We start from the raw sequence: 18,497 nt of genomic DNA on the forward strand, positions 1-18,497 counted from the left end.
CCAAAGAACATGCTTTTATACATTACAGAGGAAGAGGAAAGTAGCACTCCTGGTTGATGTCTGCAATAACTGCAAGTGATTGGAGCATCACAAAATGGAAAAAAAGAGAGTCCAAGTATCCCCAAATGGCTAACCCTAAAACTACATGGAGGAAACGTCCTACTGATTGTCTGAAAATGATTCCCAGCGTCTGGAACTGTATTAGAGTTGACTGTCACACATGGATTGGCATGACCAATGACGGGATTAATGACAGGTACCGTCAGGGACCTGAAACCTCATCTCAGGGAGGTGGCAGCTTCATTCTGTTGCCGTTTGCCCATTTGTGAAATAACTGTGCTCTTCCTACCTGTTAACGGGGCTACTTATAACGGTTCTAACATACAACCAATCATTAATAGAAGGGTGGTTCTAGGCTGATCTTGGATGGCAGCCAAACCAGAAAGGGGGTGTGTGTGTGTGTGTGTGTGTGTGTGTGTGTGTGTGTGTGTGTGTGTAGGTTTTATACTCCAGCAGAGGGCGGTACCACATAAAATTACTATTAAGGAAAAACTGAGGTGTAGCATCTTTTGTCTATTACTACAAATTTTCTATAGTATTGACTAATTACTGTTCAGTGTCACAAAAATGGGTGACTCGTTCATACGGGTTATCTTGAATACTGATGGCCAATCCTAGCAAACAATTTAAGACCTAACATTTTTCAATCTTACAACTGGAAATAACATGCCTTATTTGAGTCCCCATCCTCTGATTTGGGACTTCCTCTTTGCGTGTGTGTCCTGGTGTGTGGTGTCTAATTCGACCTTGTTTTCATTCCCTTGTGTGTAGTAATTTTTTACTGCAACCAAGTAAAATGCATATCACATGGAGCCTCATCATGTGACATTGCAGATAGGAGTTTTGTTTAAAAGAGTATACCTTAGAATTTAGCTAAAGAGATGTCATCCTTCTGATAGCAAAAGGACCTCATCATAAGCAGTTTAGGTCATAGTGTGTCCAATTTAACATGGATTCCCCACAGACAGCATGTGAGCAAAGCTCTTTAGTATTAATGAACTACAATTTTGACAATTATTTGATCAATTAGGCATAATTTCCTTCCTTTCCACTCTTGCCTTTGTAAAGTACCAGCGTATTTATCCTATTACAGTATTTATTTGCTATGAAATAACTTTAAAAAAGATTTGGGTAATTACACAATTGAGTTATAGTTCTATTTCATTTGAGAATTAACTCTAATATTTATGTATGAGACACAGATAAAAGCCATTCTATATTTTAGTCAAAGTCTAGAGTCTGCATGAACTTTAATTGAAAAAAATCTTTTGGTTAAATTTCTCTCTGCTAATATCATACTCCTAGTAATTAAAACTTTTCATAAAGTAAATGCCAGTCAATACAGATGTCAATGTGTGCAAATAATGGTAGAGTTAAATTAAAATAACACATTTTATGTCAACTCTCCTATTTTAAAAAATCCCTTCCACACTGGCACTTTCAGGAAATACAGGAAAACTCTATGGTCACAGGGTTTTCCTGTATTTCCTGAATTTAAAGATAAAGGAGTACACTGTTCACATCTGATCGGAATTTTGTGTCTTACCATATTTGATCCAACTCAAAGGTAAGTTCAGCTGACACTTATGAGGAATAGCCACGTGCAAGATCCATATGATGATAACTTCACTTTAAAGCCAGTTTTAAGATTAAAATTTTGAGTTCGGAATTTTGGAGATAGGTCCCAGAGAAACAGTGCCAACAGGTACCAGTGTTCCCAGCCAGCCCACAAAAAGCTTTCAATTCAGAAATTTGCCAAGTAGAGCACGGACAGTTCTGTAGAACCTCGCTGCCATGTGGAACAGTGTTTACAGCGGGGAGAAATTTCACCACATTGTCCAGATTTAAAATCTGGGATAACAGGAACTTTAAAAAGCTTTTATTGGCAGCTGTGGCCCTGATGGAGGGGTTAGCAGCCCGCCTCCCTCAGCTGCTGGAGTCTCCACTGAACTGGGAACTTGGGAGAAGACCAGGTTGCTGGTGGAGAAGCAGGGAGGGAGGGCAGGGTTGCAGGAGGTGGGTGCTATTTCGATCCCCTTCTCCTCAGGTCGCCCTTTCTTACTGCCCACTGTCTGCCCTTTGTCAGTGGAGGTGGAAGAAGCCTCTGGGAAGGAATTGGGAAACCTTCCCACCCTCCCTCAGTGGGCGTGAGGGCTGGGGTGGGGTGGAGGTACCACCTGCTCTTTGATTCTGTCTGGGGGAGGTTGGGACCCAGAGGTGGCAGGAAGAAGGAGCAGGCTGAGGAAAGGGACATGAAAGGGGTTTTCTTCCGCATCCTCCTCCATTTCCCCTCTCCCACTGCCTCTATGGTCACAGGCCCTGCAGGCTGGTGTTGAGTCGAGGTGAGAAGTCTGCTTGGGTGGACATGTGAGGAGGGCACTATGAAGGGAAGAAGTGGGGGGAGTTCCCCGGCAGCCTGGGGAAAGAAGGGACTTTCTGGCCAGGAAGCAGTTAGCAGGACATTTGTCAGGCTGGGACCCCCTGCTGATATGCCTACGGGGTGTCAGGACACAAGTAGAGATGTCCATCCAACTGCTGGCGGTCCGGTACCACTCAGCACTAATCAGAACCCTTTCAGTTCCGTCTCCCAAAATGTCAGTAATGAATGCCCAGAGCTCATCTATGTTTTTCCACAGTAAATTTTGGGCTAACATATGAGTACATGTCACCTGTCACTTCATGAGAACATAGCACGTAAAATCAAATTCTGAGACGACCAGAGCCCCTCACAAGTCTGCACAGTGCCTGGACCATGGCTGACCATAAATACTGGACCACCACCTCACTGGACAGCAATTTGCAAAAGAATCTGTTTTTTAAAATCTCTGCATTTCACTATTGGCTGTCACTTTAAATACGTCTTACAATCAGCCTGACGTTTATCTGATAAATCTGACAGGGAAGATGAGCTGGGTGTGATGCACCCTGAAGGAGAAGCAACGAGTAAGTCTCTATAGATTTGCTTGTTTAGAGTTTACATTTGATGCTGAGGCTGCCTTTATATTATACAACCCAATAGAGACCGCTGTAACCATTAGTGGAAACAAACGTTTGTGGTTTAGAAAATAACGTTCCTTTGAGTTAATACTAATCTTTCTTGTATCCAATCCATATGAATTCATCGTTTTTCCTTGTTTTAGTCAGGGATTTATACAGAATCCCCCCAACTTGAACAAAGTGCCTTAATTTTCTAAATCCACAGCCAAAACCAAATAGCATTTTTATGAAATTGTCAAGCAAACCAAGGCTTTGCTTTCTCTTTCTCTCTCTTCCCCCCCAGTAAAACCTAGAACATCTAGACTCTCCAATAACAAACCCTCTATCCCCCACCCTTTCCCTTCTCCTTAACCATCAAATAAGAACAGTAGATACTCTTTGGACCCAATGTTTCATTGGGTTTAAAATTTGGATTTTAATGCATATCCTCCCTCTCAGCATGACCATTGAAGTGCCCCCTTCCTGGCCCAGCTACGGTGTATGCTAGCTGTGTTTTTAGCTGGAACAATAAGTGTTAGAGGTGGGTGCAGTTCCCCTACAGGCCAGGTGATTTATATTTACTTCTTAACAGAGCTTCATCTCAGGGGTGGAACACTCAGCCTTATATAAAAGATGTAAAAGTAAATTTTAAGTTAGTTTTTAAAAAGTCCTAGGTGGCAAAAGGGCATTCTGCGTCCTCTCTTTGTCAAACACCAGTCCTGTGGTCGTTGTACCTACTAATTCCTAACTCTGTCCTCCCAATAACCATCAATGTTTGTATTTCTTTCAAAAATACTTGAGCAAACGACATTTTTGATAGTGCATGCATTAGAAAAGCGTTTGAATAAAAAAGAGGGCACATAGTTCTAAAGGGCACCACCACGTAATACCAATATCCTATAATTCACCTAAGAGCTTTATAACAAAAAAAGGTAACAAATGGACCCAACAGGCTAACTTCTCTGCTGTTTTCTTCTGAGCTGTGAGTAGTGGTGATCATGACAGAGTGTATGGACCATGATTGTCTGGGGCCATCACAGTCTTAGCTCCTACTTCAATCTTCAGCAGGACTCAGAGAGAGGGTCACTCTCATTTTCATTGTGGCATGAATCCATTCTGATTGTAGGCCCTGGTCCCTATATGAGCCCACAAAATATTTGGAATATCCCAATTCCAGATGCAAATATTAAATTAAACCATGTGCAAAACTAAATGAATGAAAATCCGCCACCAAAACATAACCTACCCCTCCCCCAAACCACCAGCTTGGGAGAAAACCAGTGTCCACTGTACCATGTCTTTATCCTAAACTCTTAAAAAAGAAGATTCACGTTGCTCTCTAACCTGGGTTGTTTCAATGTCCAAAGGGGCCAATACGAAGGGGCAGAGGTCTAGAAGTTCCTGGGGTGGTCTCCACGCACCCTCTTGGGCCACTCCTCATCCACCCACCTGCGCAGGACTTTCTCCACGTCGGCCCTGTGGTACAGCCTGCAGAGCTCCATCAGCTGGCCCACCGTCCTCTGGCTGTTCCGGAGCAAGAACTCCAAGGTGGGGCTCTGCGGCCTCTGCTCCAGGAAACACAGTTCATCGTAGGGCATGCCCCATTTGCTTGCAAAATTCCTCCAGTTTTTGACCGTTGGGTGACAGGGATCCAGCTTTATCCTGATCACGTCGAGTAAGTCCTGATCATTGAGCAAGTCACTGATGGTGGGGGCCCGGAGTGAGCAAGAGGAGCAAGTACAGTTCTCCGGGCAGGAAGTGTCCTTGCTTATATCTGCAGAACAAACAGTACAGACCACACGTCAGCAAGAGGCCCATGAGATGCCTTCATCTCTTCCTTCCTTTATTTTCCATCTGAATTGTTAATAACATCAGTGGAAGTGTAACACAACGAATCTTACAGAGGAACATTTCAGGACACTCCCTCCTATATGTTCACACAATAATAGGTTGTGCTCTAAGAGCCCAGGAGAGGTTGCTCTGCTGGAAGCAGTAGTAAGATTTGATAAAGCCAGTTTCCCTTTCTTTCTGAGACTTCCCATGTTTTACAACATAAGCCGCTGGCCAAAATGAGGGCACGGGAGACAGATCTCTCTTTGGGGGCAGGTCACCAGTCCAAGGGGTCAGACTGCCATCCCACGAGCAAACCAGCCCTTACTTGCCCGCACCTCAACCCTTAACCCTTCCAAGTCACAAGCCAGCCCGGAGAGTTTCTCAATGTTAGCGTGTAAAGGATTGCACAATTCTTTAAAAGTTCTTTAAATACACACACACACACGCACACACTGAAAACTAGAATATCCACTTCATACACATATTTGAAAATGAGTGATAATTGATAATGCCAGAAAACTTACTTTTAAAGTTTATGGCCACCTTATCCACCTTATCGTCCCTTTGCCTTCACCTGTGTTTTCTTCACCCACGGAGCTGGCTCTGCAGTGGAGCCCACATTCCGAGGTGTGCACAGTCAGATGGACGAGCAGAGCCCAGCCCCAGCCCAGAGGGCGGCCAGCACCCCCCATCAGGCATCGTTAGCCTCATTTCAGTCCTCGGAGCAGGTGAGCAGGAGGAGGGAATTGGCAGGTAAGAGGTGTTGGCAAGTCATTTATAACAAGGTTGTGAGCGGTGCCTGCACAGCCAGGCAACCTGAGCAACTTACCTTCTGCACAGGGCCTCTGGCCCCTCTGACCAGGAGTTTAACAGCCAAAGGCCACAAGGGAGACCCCTGGCCTGGAAAATTCTGGAAGGTTACAATGACCTTTACCACACTAAGCCATGGACTTCCCCATTTAGGAAAGAATTTGGGAAAAGGGAGTCACTTTGCTGATCGCTTAGGTTGAGAGCCAGCAATTTGGGAGCAAGTACCTATTAAAAGGTAAAAAAGCTGTGAAAATGGTGTTTCTTCTCTTTGACCTACTAATATCACTTCTGGGAATCCAGCCTGAAGAGAAAATCTAAAATATGTATATCCGTAAACATTTTTCTTACAGTCTTATCCACGTTATCCAGTTTTTAAACAACTTAAATGTGAAAGTTAGGCGACTAGTGAAATACGTTATTATTCTACTTGATAGAATATTATTTAAATAATTATGAAGGCTGGAGTCCAGTCAGCAACGTAGAAAGTGCTTGTGCTGTAATGAAAAATGCCAGATGTAAAGAATGTATGTACTCTATGTGGAAACTCTCTGTTCACATTACTATGGAAGGAAATGTACGAAAATAATAACAGCTATTGGTTAAGATGGTGAGATTACGTTTCTATTTCCCGAACTTTCTCTAGTAGTGTTATATTTCTGTGATAACCAAGATAATGAGTTACAGTAACAAACACATGGTTTATTTTAGCACAGAGATGACTTGTCAATGAAGCATCCCCCCTCCTTGCAAGCTTCACCTAATGCCTGTGAGCCTACCCCTCCTGCTTTCTCCGTGATTTGTTTCATTAAATATCTCCTTTCTTTCCCCTCATCTCCAGCCACCCATGTCTGGAGACTGAATCTTTCTTTTATCTGTAAACATGAATAAGGGCTCCTCTATCGTGAAAAATAAGAACCCTGAGGTAGATTGAACTACGCTCCTCTGGTTTCATAACTTGCTGAAGCCACTTTCTCTTCCTCTTCTTTTATCCACTGTGCTAGAAACTTCTAGAAGGAGAATTCAAAACCCACTCCCTCTGATGCCTCACTGTGTTCTTCACCTTCTTTGGCTTCGATCAGCAGCTGACCCGCCTCATTCCCTTAAACCCTGTGGAGACCGGACCCAGTTTCCTGCACCCCAACTGCTGGCCAAAGTCCAGTTCTGACTGGGAAGGAAAATCCAGGACAGAGAAGCGGATGCCTATCTGACTTTCAGGATCACTGGACCTATTGCTGCCAAAGTCCCTGTCCCATCAGCTCCCTTGAATATGGCTGCCTCTGGAGCTGGCCCAAGACTCTTTTTTCCCTTTGGATACTGTACATTGCTCTGCAGGCTGCATCCTCTCTGGGGGTTCCTTGTGACAGCCAGGCCCCATGTCCCCAGCCATATCCCTCCCCTTTTCGGCCCAACATACTGTCTCACTGCCGAGTCCTTGGGAATAATGAGGGGGTGCTCTAGTTCTGTTCTTAGCCCTCAGATTTCCCTTTCCACCTTTCCTCCCTTTGGTCATCTCCCCCACTCCCAACAACCTCTAGAAGGCTCTCCCATTAGAATGTAAGAACTTTCTTTTTGCATCGGCAGAACCCAACACAGCCCTTGACGTAGAGTCAATGCTTAACCAATGTTTACTGAATGAGTGATCGAACGCATGAGGAATAAATGAATGACTAGCCCTGCCCACACTCCTGGGTTCTAGGACTGACTTCTAGAAAGCTTCTCTTGATGTCCAGATGATATCTCCAACTAAATGAACCTAAAACAGAACTTAACTTTCTCCCCTGACTCACCAAAAGCATTTCAGCATCCCTACTTACACTGCAGTTCCCTGGTGTCCTTACAGATCTTTTTGCTCTTATGCAATCAGTTCTCACAGCCACAGCCTCCACTGGAAGCTTTCCATGCTACTTACTCTTCCAGTCTTGTTCGCCACAACTTCCTTCTACATATCCTATGCCCCAGACAAGCTGGATGACTCAGTTCCCTGAATAGACAACCTGCATTTTCTTTTTTCTTTTTTAAGCTTAGTTATGTTAATAGACAAACCAGTATAAGTTCAGTGTAGAAAATTTAGAAATTATATACAATTATGGATTTTGCATAAACTATTGATCACCTTGTGTTTTCCCAAATTTCAAGACTAGGAGGAACAATTTGATGCAGACCTTGCCCATAAACTTTGGCCACATCTTTAATCATCTCACCAGTAATGGAATTATTAGGCCAAAAGGCATTCTAAGGCTATCAATGCATGTGCCCAAATTGCTTTCCAGAAATAAAGCCTGTACCAATTTACACTCCAACGGGAGTACAGTAATGGTGCTTATCTCACTTCACCTTTGTCAGCACCAAGTATTAGCTTTAAAAAATCTTTGTCAATTTCATAGGTGGAAAAAGTCTACCTTATATTTTTCTACCTCTGTTCCTTTTCTGGTGGTTTCTCTCTGATCAGTTTTCTCTCTTCTTTCCCTCTCCCTCTCCTCTCCTTCCTCCATTGATCTTCCCTTCCACTAGGGAACTCCCTCCATCCGATAAACCCCACCTCAAACACACCCTTTCCATGAAATCGTCCAGCTCCCGACTGTAACGCCATTTCCCTGAATCCCATCATTATGTTTGCATCTCTGGACTCTGCTTTGCAGTGAGACATTCTATATGGTTTTCTTATTCCTTATTTTACCTTAAATGCCCTGAGAATAGATCCGTATCTTTCTGCACTGTATTCCACATCTAAGAGTTCAAAAATGTAGAAATACATTTCTACGTGATATAGGGAGAGCTGGCCTTCAGCTACATTAGTAACGGTATATAAAGAAGAAAGACTTTGGCTGTATCGTGGGACACAATTTATCTAACAAAAGAACTGTCTAATGGTGAAAGTAGTTTCTCACTAAAAGAAGGATATATAAAAGAAATTCCGCAATTTTCTTTGCCCTTATTTAAAGTAGGGTCAAATTAACAATATTCTGCCGAGTGGAAAAGAAAGCAGATTACCAACGGGTTATGTGTAATTGTTTTTGTAAAAACAAATAATATAGTCATTCATATCCATGTAAAGTATATCACACAGACGTTCATAGGCACATTAAAAAATCTGGGAGTATGTATAACAAAAATGGACATTTCCTAATTTCCTATAATTCTTGTGTTTATTGGATACTTTTAAAATATTCAGAAAAAAGAAGTAGGACATAACCTCCAAGGCCAGAATTAAATGTCCTGGTATCTGCAGGTCCCTCTGGTATTACCCTTGTAAGATTCAGGGTGGACAATGTTTTCTCCTTTAGTGTCAAGAAGAAGAAAAACACCAGCAAGGTTTCTGTGGGGCTCCTGGCAGCCTTCTAGTGTATGAAAAGTTTGCATTTCTTTGAACAATGACATTGACCAATTATCAATTTGTTTTAAAAATAAATGATGTGCCGAAAGTCTAGTGATGTTTTACTTTTGTATTTCCAGTGACGAATGACAAACCATTTACTGAATTGGAATCATCTATGCAAACTGCCAACCTTAGTAAATTCAAAGCAGCCTTTAGAATCATAAACTATAATTAGCGTCCTGGGGAACTTATGTAGGAAAACATGTTCCCCCTCCCCCCATCAAATACATTTGTCCTGCCCTGCTTTAAATTCCTATCCTAGCGTACATGGAAGGACAGATTGGGTGATGCCTCAGGGAAGAAACAAGAAATTTTCATCAGAAAAGGGGGTCGGAGGTCGGGGAATGGGATTATTATTTGATGCCTCTCAAAGAACAAGACAAGATTGCTATGCAGTAGAAACTCAAAAATTGTTTGGTGAATGAATAAATAAATGAATGGGAACTGGGCTGTTCTCCTTAGGAGACAGGGTAGATTTGTTATTATTGTTTGATGAGTCTTAGAACCTGAATAGAGAATTAATAGGAAAGGAAAGAGAATGTTGCAGGTGCCTGCTGGCAGTAAACAGATATTGATGGAAAATAGTACAGACTTGGTCTTAAGATACAAAAAGATGGATCGATTCTAGATTTGGGGAGGAAAAAAAGAAGTTAATTATGTATAAAAATTCACTTAGATTCTCTAATAATTAGGGTCCTTGCTTGCCACAGATTGACATTTAACTTGTATATTTTCGACTGATGCAAAGCAAGAATGGAAAACACCATTAATTTATGATGATTTCTAATTTTAGAGGCGAAAACCATGAAGGGACTTGTTTCCTGTAAGTCGAGTCTGAATATTGCCTTAAACTAAGGAGGAATCGATCCAAGGAGGAAGGCCCAGATTTCTCAGAGGTTTATCATCACAATAAGTGTCACTTATCAAGTGCATAGTGGATAACCAGCCCTGCACATGCATGACCCTGAATCACCCCGTTCTGGATCTGCGTCACATGGGCTTATCAAGTCCCAGTACCCCAACGTTTTAGACTGACTTCTCATGGCATTAACATCCACAGACTTCAGATTCCTTCTCTATAAAATGGATGAGGATAATTCCTGTATCTCATGAATTAAATCAGATAACTCATTTTTGTCAAGTGTCATGTAAACGTCATTTGAAGATGTTAGGTTTTATGTGTATTTTTTTAAGGAGACTGGGAAGAAGAGAGTCCCCATCTGGCTTCTGCTGACATCTCCCAGCTCACCCCCTTCTCTATTACTCTTCATTACCCACATTTCTTCCTACAACACTGAGCTCAGCTCTGCCTCAGGACCTTTGCACCAGCTAGTTCTTCTCCCTGGAGACCTCCTTCCTCAGATCTCCACATGGCTGGCTCCTTTGAGTTATTTAGGTCCCTTAGCTAAAGCAGCAGCCTCTCCCTTCCAGGAAAATTCCCATTACCCTCATCTATTTTCCTCAATGCCCCTACCACCATGTGTACTTACTTACGTGTTTGTGTTTATTGTCTGTCACTCCCAACTAGTATCTAAGCAGCTAGAGGAAAAGGACTTTGATGTCTGATGTCACCACTTTGTTCCAGGCACACAGTAGACACTCAATAATATATGTTGAGTTAATCGAATGAATGAAGAGTATGACACAGAGAAACCTACGGGCAACCTGGGAAGAGCTATCGAAAAACTTCTTAGCGCTGAACATATATACAAAGCAGACAAAAGACGACCGGTTGCTATGGAGAAGGAATACACTGTATGCCCCCGAGATCAACACCAGGACCTTCGGAGGCATCCCAACTGTCAACACCTATTCACACTGTGCAGGTGTGCAGCTTTGACAGGTTACTGGGCTTGCTAAGGCCACGTGCTCACTCTCTGAGCAGAGATGTCAACACCTATTTCATATGGTTGTTGACAGGATTAGATGAGGTCACCCACGAAAGCCTCATGCTAGCACGCAGTAAGCGAGCGACCAAGAGTTAGAAGCTGTGGGTGAAGAACCATAACCAAAGGCCTTTTGTAAAGCAGTGGTTCTCAAGATGGATTCCCCCACTCCCGAGATGGACAAAATCCTAATGTTTGGTCCCATCCACCAGGACGCTTACTTAATTGGCCCGGGGGTGGGGGGGCAGGCAGGACATGGGGATTTTTAAAAGCTCCCCTGAGAATTCTAATGTGCAGCCAGAGTTGAAAAACATCGCCTTAGAGACGTCTACAGACTAAGGTCTTAGAGGGCCTGCCAAAACGAGGTTCTGGAACTACAGCTCTTTGACAGAGGCCGTGTGTGTAGGACAGATAATACTGCCCACACTCCCAAGCTCATGAATGGATTTTCCTATGGTCCGTTTCTGCGCCGTCCCCCAGCCCGTCTCTCATACACCTCTAACGTTATACTTGACAGGAGAATTCAGGAACCAAGCACGTTCTTCTGACAGGTATGTCGAAGTCATTACAACTGTAAGAAACAGTTCACATCCAAATGGCGCGGTGTCTAATGCTTAAGTTTGGAGCTGGCAGATTGTAAACAACCAGTCAATTAACAGTTAATTGTGACCTGGAACGAGATTCACAAAGGTCCTGATTAGCTGAGCTTCGGAATGGCTCCAGTGAGGATGTTGGCAGTGGATCAGAGATTGATTTAATGGATTTCCCTGCAGGGGAGGTGCCGTTTTATCTTGCACACTGGGTTTTTGGAAAGCTATTATCACACAGTGTTTTCCTCCAATGGGCTCAAACCACTGTTAGCTGTTAGGTCATTTATAATAATGTTCCCCAGGACAAGCAGGGTTTGAGTTAGTTCAAACAATTAAATAGTAAACACTTTTTACTGGCAACTTTGCAAATAGCAAAATGTTGTGTTCCTGAAATAAAATAACTCTATCACAGGTGTCTATAAATTATCAGATCTGCAGCCTGCCAGATACCAACCAGTGTCACAGTAGAAGCAAATACTTCGACAGTTACGTTTATTAAGGGTGTATATTCATGTTTCTTTCTATGTGGTTGGAAATCAATAAATTGAAAATGCCAATTTATGGCTTGAATAAACCATTGGGGTGCACACACACCACGTTATCCATCAGAATAAGTTAAATGCCAGGAGCTGGAAAATGATGAAGAATTATGTTTATCTACTAAGAAACTGACCCATCGGCTTTTGGTGGGTGTTTGATGTCAATCAATGGGAAAAACAATATGATTTCATTTTCTGTCCCTAAAACACCCTTTCAGGAGACATCGAGGCAGCACTGGGCAGTCTGACAAATTGGATGGCTCAAGGCTGGTAAATCAAGCTGGGTCTCAATCTTGTCATCAAACAAAATTGGTGTGTAGAAGGCACATCAAAAAAAAAAACATGACTTGGCTAGACTCACTAAGATAAAAAGAGAGAAGACACTAATTAACAAAATCAGAATTGAAAAAGGGGAAGTTATCACGGACACCACAGAAATACAAAGGATCATCCAAGAATACCATGAAGGACTATATGCCACCAAATTCAATAACCTAGAAGAAATGGACCAGTTCTTAGAAACATATAGCCTTCCTAGGCTGAACCATGAAGAACTGGAAAATCTAAATAGACCGATCACCAGTAACGAAATTGAATCAGTCATCCAAAACCTTCCCAAAAGCAAAAGTCCGGGACCAGGTGGCTTCACTAGTGAATTCTACCAAACCTTCAAAGAGGATCTAATACCAATCCTGCTCAAACTCTTTCAAAAAATTGAAGAAGAGACAGTACTGCCTAACTCATTTTATGAGGCCAACATTACCCTGATACCAAAACCTGGTAAGGACAACACAAAAAAAGAAAACTACAGACCAGTATCTCTGATGAATACAGATGCAAAAAATCCCAAACAAAATTCTAGCAAATCGAATACAACAATGCATTAAAAAGAGTATTCATCATGACCAAGTGGAGTTCATCTCTGGGGCACAAGGATGGTTCAACATCCTCAAATCCATCAATGTGATACATCACATAAACAAAATAAAGGACAAAAATCATATGATTATATCAATTGATGCAGAAAAAGCATTTGACAAGACACAACATCCATTTATGATTAAAACTCTTAATAAAATAGGTATAGAAGGACAATACCTTAACATAATAAAGGCCATGTATGACAAACCCTCAGCTAATCTCATAATTAATGGTGAAAAACTGAAGCCCTTTGCTCTACGTTCAGGAACACGACAGGGCTGTCCCATATCACCTCTGCTTTTCAACATAGTGTTGGAAGTCCTCCCCAGAGTAATCAGGCAAGAGAAAGAAATAAAAGGCACCCAAATTGGGAATGAAGAAGTTAAATTGTCACTCTTTGCAGATGACATGATGCTATATATAGAAAACCCTAAAGACTCCACCAAAATGCTATTAGAAACAATCAACGAATACAGTTACGTTGCTAGCTACAAAATCAACGTACAAAAGTCCATTGCATTCCTATATACTAACAATGAAATCTCAGAAAAAGCAATACAAAAAACAATTCCTTTTGCAATTGCAGCAAAAAGAATAAAATACCTAGGAATAAACTTAACCAAGGATGTGAAAGACCTATATGCTGAAAACTATAAGACATTTTTAAAAGAAATTGAAGAAGACACAAAGAAATGGAAAGACATTCCATGCTCATGGATTGGAAGAATCAACATAGTTAAAATGGCTATATTACCCAAAGCAATATACAGATTTAATGCAATCCCCATCAAAATCCCAATAGCATTTTTAAAAGAAATAGAACAAAAAATCATCAGATTTGTTTGGAACCACAAAAGACCCCGCATAGCCAAAGCAATCTTAAGAAAAAAGAACAATACTGGAGGTATCACACTCCCTGACTTTAGCTTGTACTACAGGGCTACAATAATCAAAACAGCATGGTATTGGCAGAAAAACAGACACATAGACCAATGGAATAGAATTGAGAACCCAGAAATAAAACCACATAAATATGGACAGATAATTTTTGACAAAGAAGCTAAAAACATGCAATGGAGAAAAGACAGCCTCTTCAATAAATGGTGCTGGGAGAATTGGATAGCCACGTGCAAAAGAATGAAACTGGACTGCTATCTGTCACCATGTACCAAAATTAATTCAAAATGAATCAAAGACTTAAGCATAAGACCTGACACAATAAACTGCATAGAAGAAAACATAGGTACTAAACTTATGGACCTTGGGTTCAAAGAGCATTTTATGAATTTGACTCCAAAGGCAAGGGAAGTAAAAGCTAAAATAAACGAATGGGACTATATGAAACTTAAAAGCTTCTGCACAGCAAAAGAAACCATCGACAAAATAAAGAGGCAACCAACTGAATGGGAGAAGACTTTTGCAAACAGTGCCTCCGATAAGGAGCTAATATCCAAAATATACAAGGAACTCATGCAACTCAACAACAAAAAACAAGCAACCTAATTGAAAAATGGGCAGACGATCTGAAGAGACATTTCTCCAAAGAGGACATACAAATGGCAAATAGACATATGAAAAAATGCTCAACATCACTAATCATCAGAAAAATGCAAATAAAAACCACAATGAGATATCACCTCACTCCAGTCAGAATGTCTATCATCAACAAGACAAATAGTAACAAGTGTTGGCTGTGGAGAAAAAGGAACCCTCATACACTGTTGGTGGGAATGCAGACTGGTGCAGCTGCTATGGAAGGCAGTGTGGAGGTTCCTCAAAAAATTACGAATAGAATTATGATATTACCCAGCAATCCCTCTCCTGGGTATCTACCCAAAAAATCTGAAAACATTTATACATAAAGACACATGTGCTCCAATGTTCATTGCAGCTTTGTTTATGGTGGCCAAGACATGGAAACAACCAAAATGTCCTTTGATAGATGAATGGATAAAGAAGTTGTGGTATACATACACAATGGAATACTATTCGGCGGTAAGAAAAGATGATATAGGAACATTTGTGACAACATGGATGGATCTTGAGAGTATAATGCTAAGCGAAATAAGTCAGACAGAAAAAGCAGAGAACCATATGATTTCACTTATATGTGGTATATAAACCAAAAACAACAAAAGAACAAGACAAATAAATGAGAAACAAAAACTCATGGACACAGACAATAGTTTAGTGGTTACCAGAGGATAAGGGGGGTGGGGGTAGTAGATGAGGGTAAGGGGGATCAAATATATGGTGATGGAAGGAGAACTGACTCTGGGTGGTGAACACACAATGGGATTTATAGATGATGTAATACAGAATTGTACACCTGAAATCTATGTAATTTTACTAACAATTGTCACCCCAATAAATTAAAAAAAAAAAAGACACTTTTCTGTTAGAAAGGACCCAGGTTAAAATTCAGCACAGAATTTTATGTGAATTTGAATTGCAAAACTATGTGACACGAACATAGTAACAAATTGTCACTTTACAGACCCAACTTGAAAAAAATGAAAATCCTATTTTACATTCATTTCTTTGGGAAACTAGGTTTAGATTAGGCAAGTGCTGAATTATGCAAGGTTGTCAGAGAGTCATTCTTGACAAACTGGCACATTTCTCACTCCTGCCTAACCCTGCTTCCACTGCCCTTCATCCTGCTTATCTTAACGAGTTACAAACTGGATCGCAGCTAACTCATGTTTTCAAATGACAGGAATTAAATAAAAGCCAGGCTCTGAGTTAAGTCTGAGGGCCTGATCCAAGGAAAGTAGCAAGCGTTTGTGAGAGGTCATCCAGTGGCTTAGAGACTGACTTTGCCGGGTGGGGTGGACTTCAGCTTGTTCCAACTGAGGACTCAGTCTGAGGTGGCTGGAGTCTGACCTTCAGCCACGGAGGACACTCAAGCACTCAGTGGGTGCTCACAGGAGGTGCACCAGCCAGGCCAGGACAGGCAGCCTGGGAGGCAGCTGGGAGTGGTCTTCAGGTCAGGTGGGGGCCGGAGTCCCACTTAGGACCTGGGTGACCAATCCCTGGCCACGTGACCCAGTGCTGCATCCTTCACGTCCACCTGGTGAAGAAAATGATTGGACCCAAACACAGAGTTGTCACGAACACTTGTTTTTCTAAGACGTTTGCAAAGTGCTTAGAGGAGGGCCTGGTACATGGTGAATGCTAAATTAGTGTTTGTAAGTAAAACAATAAAACAAATCTTAAGTTGCTACTCTCATTCAAAGATGAAATATACAGTCTGCTTTGGCCATTCATCCAACAGCAAAGCCTTCAAATCGATGTCTCTCATTTACTTGTGTATGAAGAACTAAAACACAGACCCAATCAAACACCGACCACTCCTGTGTGCAAAGCATAGTGCTAGGTGGGAAAGGTGACTTCCCAGCTCACAGTCTGCTCTCAATCATGTTACCGGCTATCACTGTGAAAAGTTTATTCTCTTTGAAAATCTTCCATTTTATTTTGACGAAGGTAAAATTTTTAGAGATAACCTCAAATTGGGTTACAGTTAATCTATTAATTAATAATGGCCTTAACTCATAAGAGTCCTTAAAGGGTTTACAGATATTCCTAAACAATTTACTTTATACATTTTCATGTTGGCTGAAATTTCACCTTTGTGTGTGGTTGTTAGTCCTTAAAAAGTTTAAATATGGATTTTTAAAATCAGAATAGAAACACATGCTTGTCAGAGAAAATCTGAACGTTTGGATGAGCATATGGAAAAAAACTCATGCTGTCACCACCCAGGCCCAGTCACGGGCTTTTAGGGACTTCCTTAGTTATTTCATCATGCATTGTACGTGTTCGTCTACATCTGATCATGTGTTATATATACCTCTCTAGATACAGATTAAAGTTGTTTTTATGGGTGGGGGAGGAGATTTTTTTGATACCCACGCATGTTAGAAATTTTAAAACTGTAGGTGAGTGGAGACAAGATAAAAATTGCCTCTGCTGGCATACAAAGATGCTTTGCCCTCCTCCAGTAAAACAGCTAAGTGCTTCTAATTTCAGTCTGTGTTTGCGGAGGAGGGTAATTATTAGCCAGCGGCCCTAGTCTCTGCTGCGGGCAGGTGTGGCTCAAGAAAGGCAGTTCCAATAGGATGTCCTGATGAGACCCTGCACATTGGGACTGTCCCATGGAACTTCTGGGAAGGCTACACTGGAGGTTCATCTGGCCCAATTTCTCCCTTCATTTTTCTAATCTGAACTGGAACCAGAATTCCAATTTCTGTCTGCTCACAGTCTGTACCTTTTGCCACGAGGCCTCCTCAGAGAGCCTGGCACACACTGGGTCTTTAATAAATAAAGGGCTGTTCGATGAAAAAAAATCACCTAGAATCTCATCACCAGAACTAACATCATGTTTCTAAGGAAACAACCCTGGGCGCAGTCTGGGGTAGATGACAGATTGTCCCAAGGGTCTCCCAAGCCCCCTTAAAAAAGAAAGAAACAAAGTCCTGACCACTCAGGTTATTCAATATGTGTTTTTAAAGATGTAGAAAGTGTTGGTGAGGGTTTTTTTTTTCATTATTATTTTGGCAGCTTATTTTAATGCTCACTCCATATTTTTCCCTAAGACTAATAAGAAATCTAAACATTGCCAAAGTTCCTGTCTTACAATAAAAAAAGGTGGGGGGGAACTTTAATGTTTCTTTGGTTCAACACACAAAAAGCAGAAAAGGGGTGGGGAATGGTAAGTGGCTTAATGTCAGGAGGGACCCCCCCCCCTTCTATGAGCACCTAAGTGCTGGAGGCACAGAGAGGGAGGGGAGGCAGTGGACCGCTCGGCTGGCCCCACCCCCTGACTTGCTCTGCCTGTGTCCCAATGCTCTCTGCCACCTGGCCAAGTTCTCTGCCAACACCTGAGGGGTTGGGCGGGGAGGGTCGGTCTGACCAGTTCTGCGCCATCCTAAACCTGCCCACTTGAGAACCCTGCTGAGCCCCTCACAAACAAAGGAGGGTTAACTCAGAAAATACTCTTGTGAAATCTTGTAAGGTTTCCTTGCAGTTTACCATGGCATGTGGTTGGAAAGTCTGTAACACAGATTTTTAAAGTTAATGATAAACATATTCTCAATTATCTTTTGTATAGCCACGCTAGCTATCACTGATTCTAAGGAAGCCAGACATCTTTAGAGTCAATCATTTACCTGAAAGCGGATCTCCAGTACTGTCTGCAAAGCCATTTTCTTCTCCCTAGAAACCAAAAAGCAACCATCGTTAAAATTATATCCATGTGTGAATGTATTATCAACTTTCCAATTTACTTAAATTTCCATCAAAACCTGGCGTGTTAGGTGGCTCTTAAGAATGGTATTTTAATGGGTAGTGATCTCTGCGTCTGTCTCTATAACGTAAGCTGCTGGAGGGCAGGGGCCTTGTCTATTTGCTCTCTGGGCTGGGTCCTCAGTGCCCAGAACCATTCCTGGCACACAGATGACACTCAACAAACGTTTATTAAATGAATTACTGTCTCCATTTTTTT

At 41.8% G+C, this 18,497-nt stretch overlaps 1 protein-coding gene across 1 annotated transcript in view; it reads right to left on the bottom strand.

Annotated features, from left to right (window-relative positions):
* Positions 1-4,427: 4,427 nt before the first annotated feature.
* The window catches only part of EDARADD (EDAR associated via death domain), a 50,268-nt gene continuing 36,198 nt past the window's right edge, over positions 4,428-18,497 (bottom strand). The window contains exons 5-6 of the mRNA XM_033099511.1: positions 18,163-18,208; positions 4,428-4,810 (exon numbers count right to left, since the gene is read on the bottom strand). Of these exons, the coding sequence (XP_032955402.1) occupies positions 4,428-4,810; positions 18,163-18,208 (429 nt within the window). The remainder of the gene's footprint in view (positions 4,811-18,162; positions 18,209-18,497) is intronic.

The sequence above is a fragment of the Rhinolophus ferrumequinum genome, chromosome 27, assembly GCF_004115265.2.
Source record: "Rhinolophus ferrumequinum isolate MPI-CBG mRhiFer1 chromosome 27, mRhiFer1_v1.p, whole genome shotgun sequence".
Lineage (NCBI taxonomy): Eukaryota > Metazoa > Chordata > Mammalia > Chiroptera > Rhinolophidae > Rhinolophus > Rhinolophus ferrumequinum.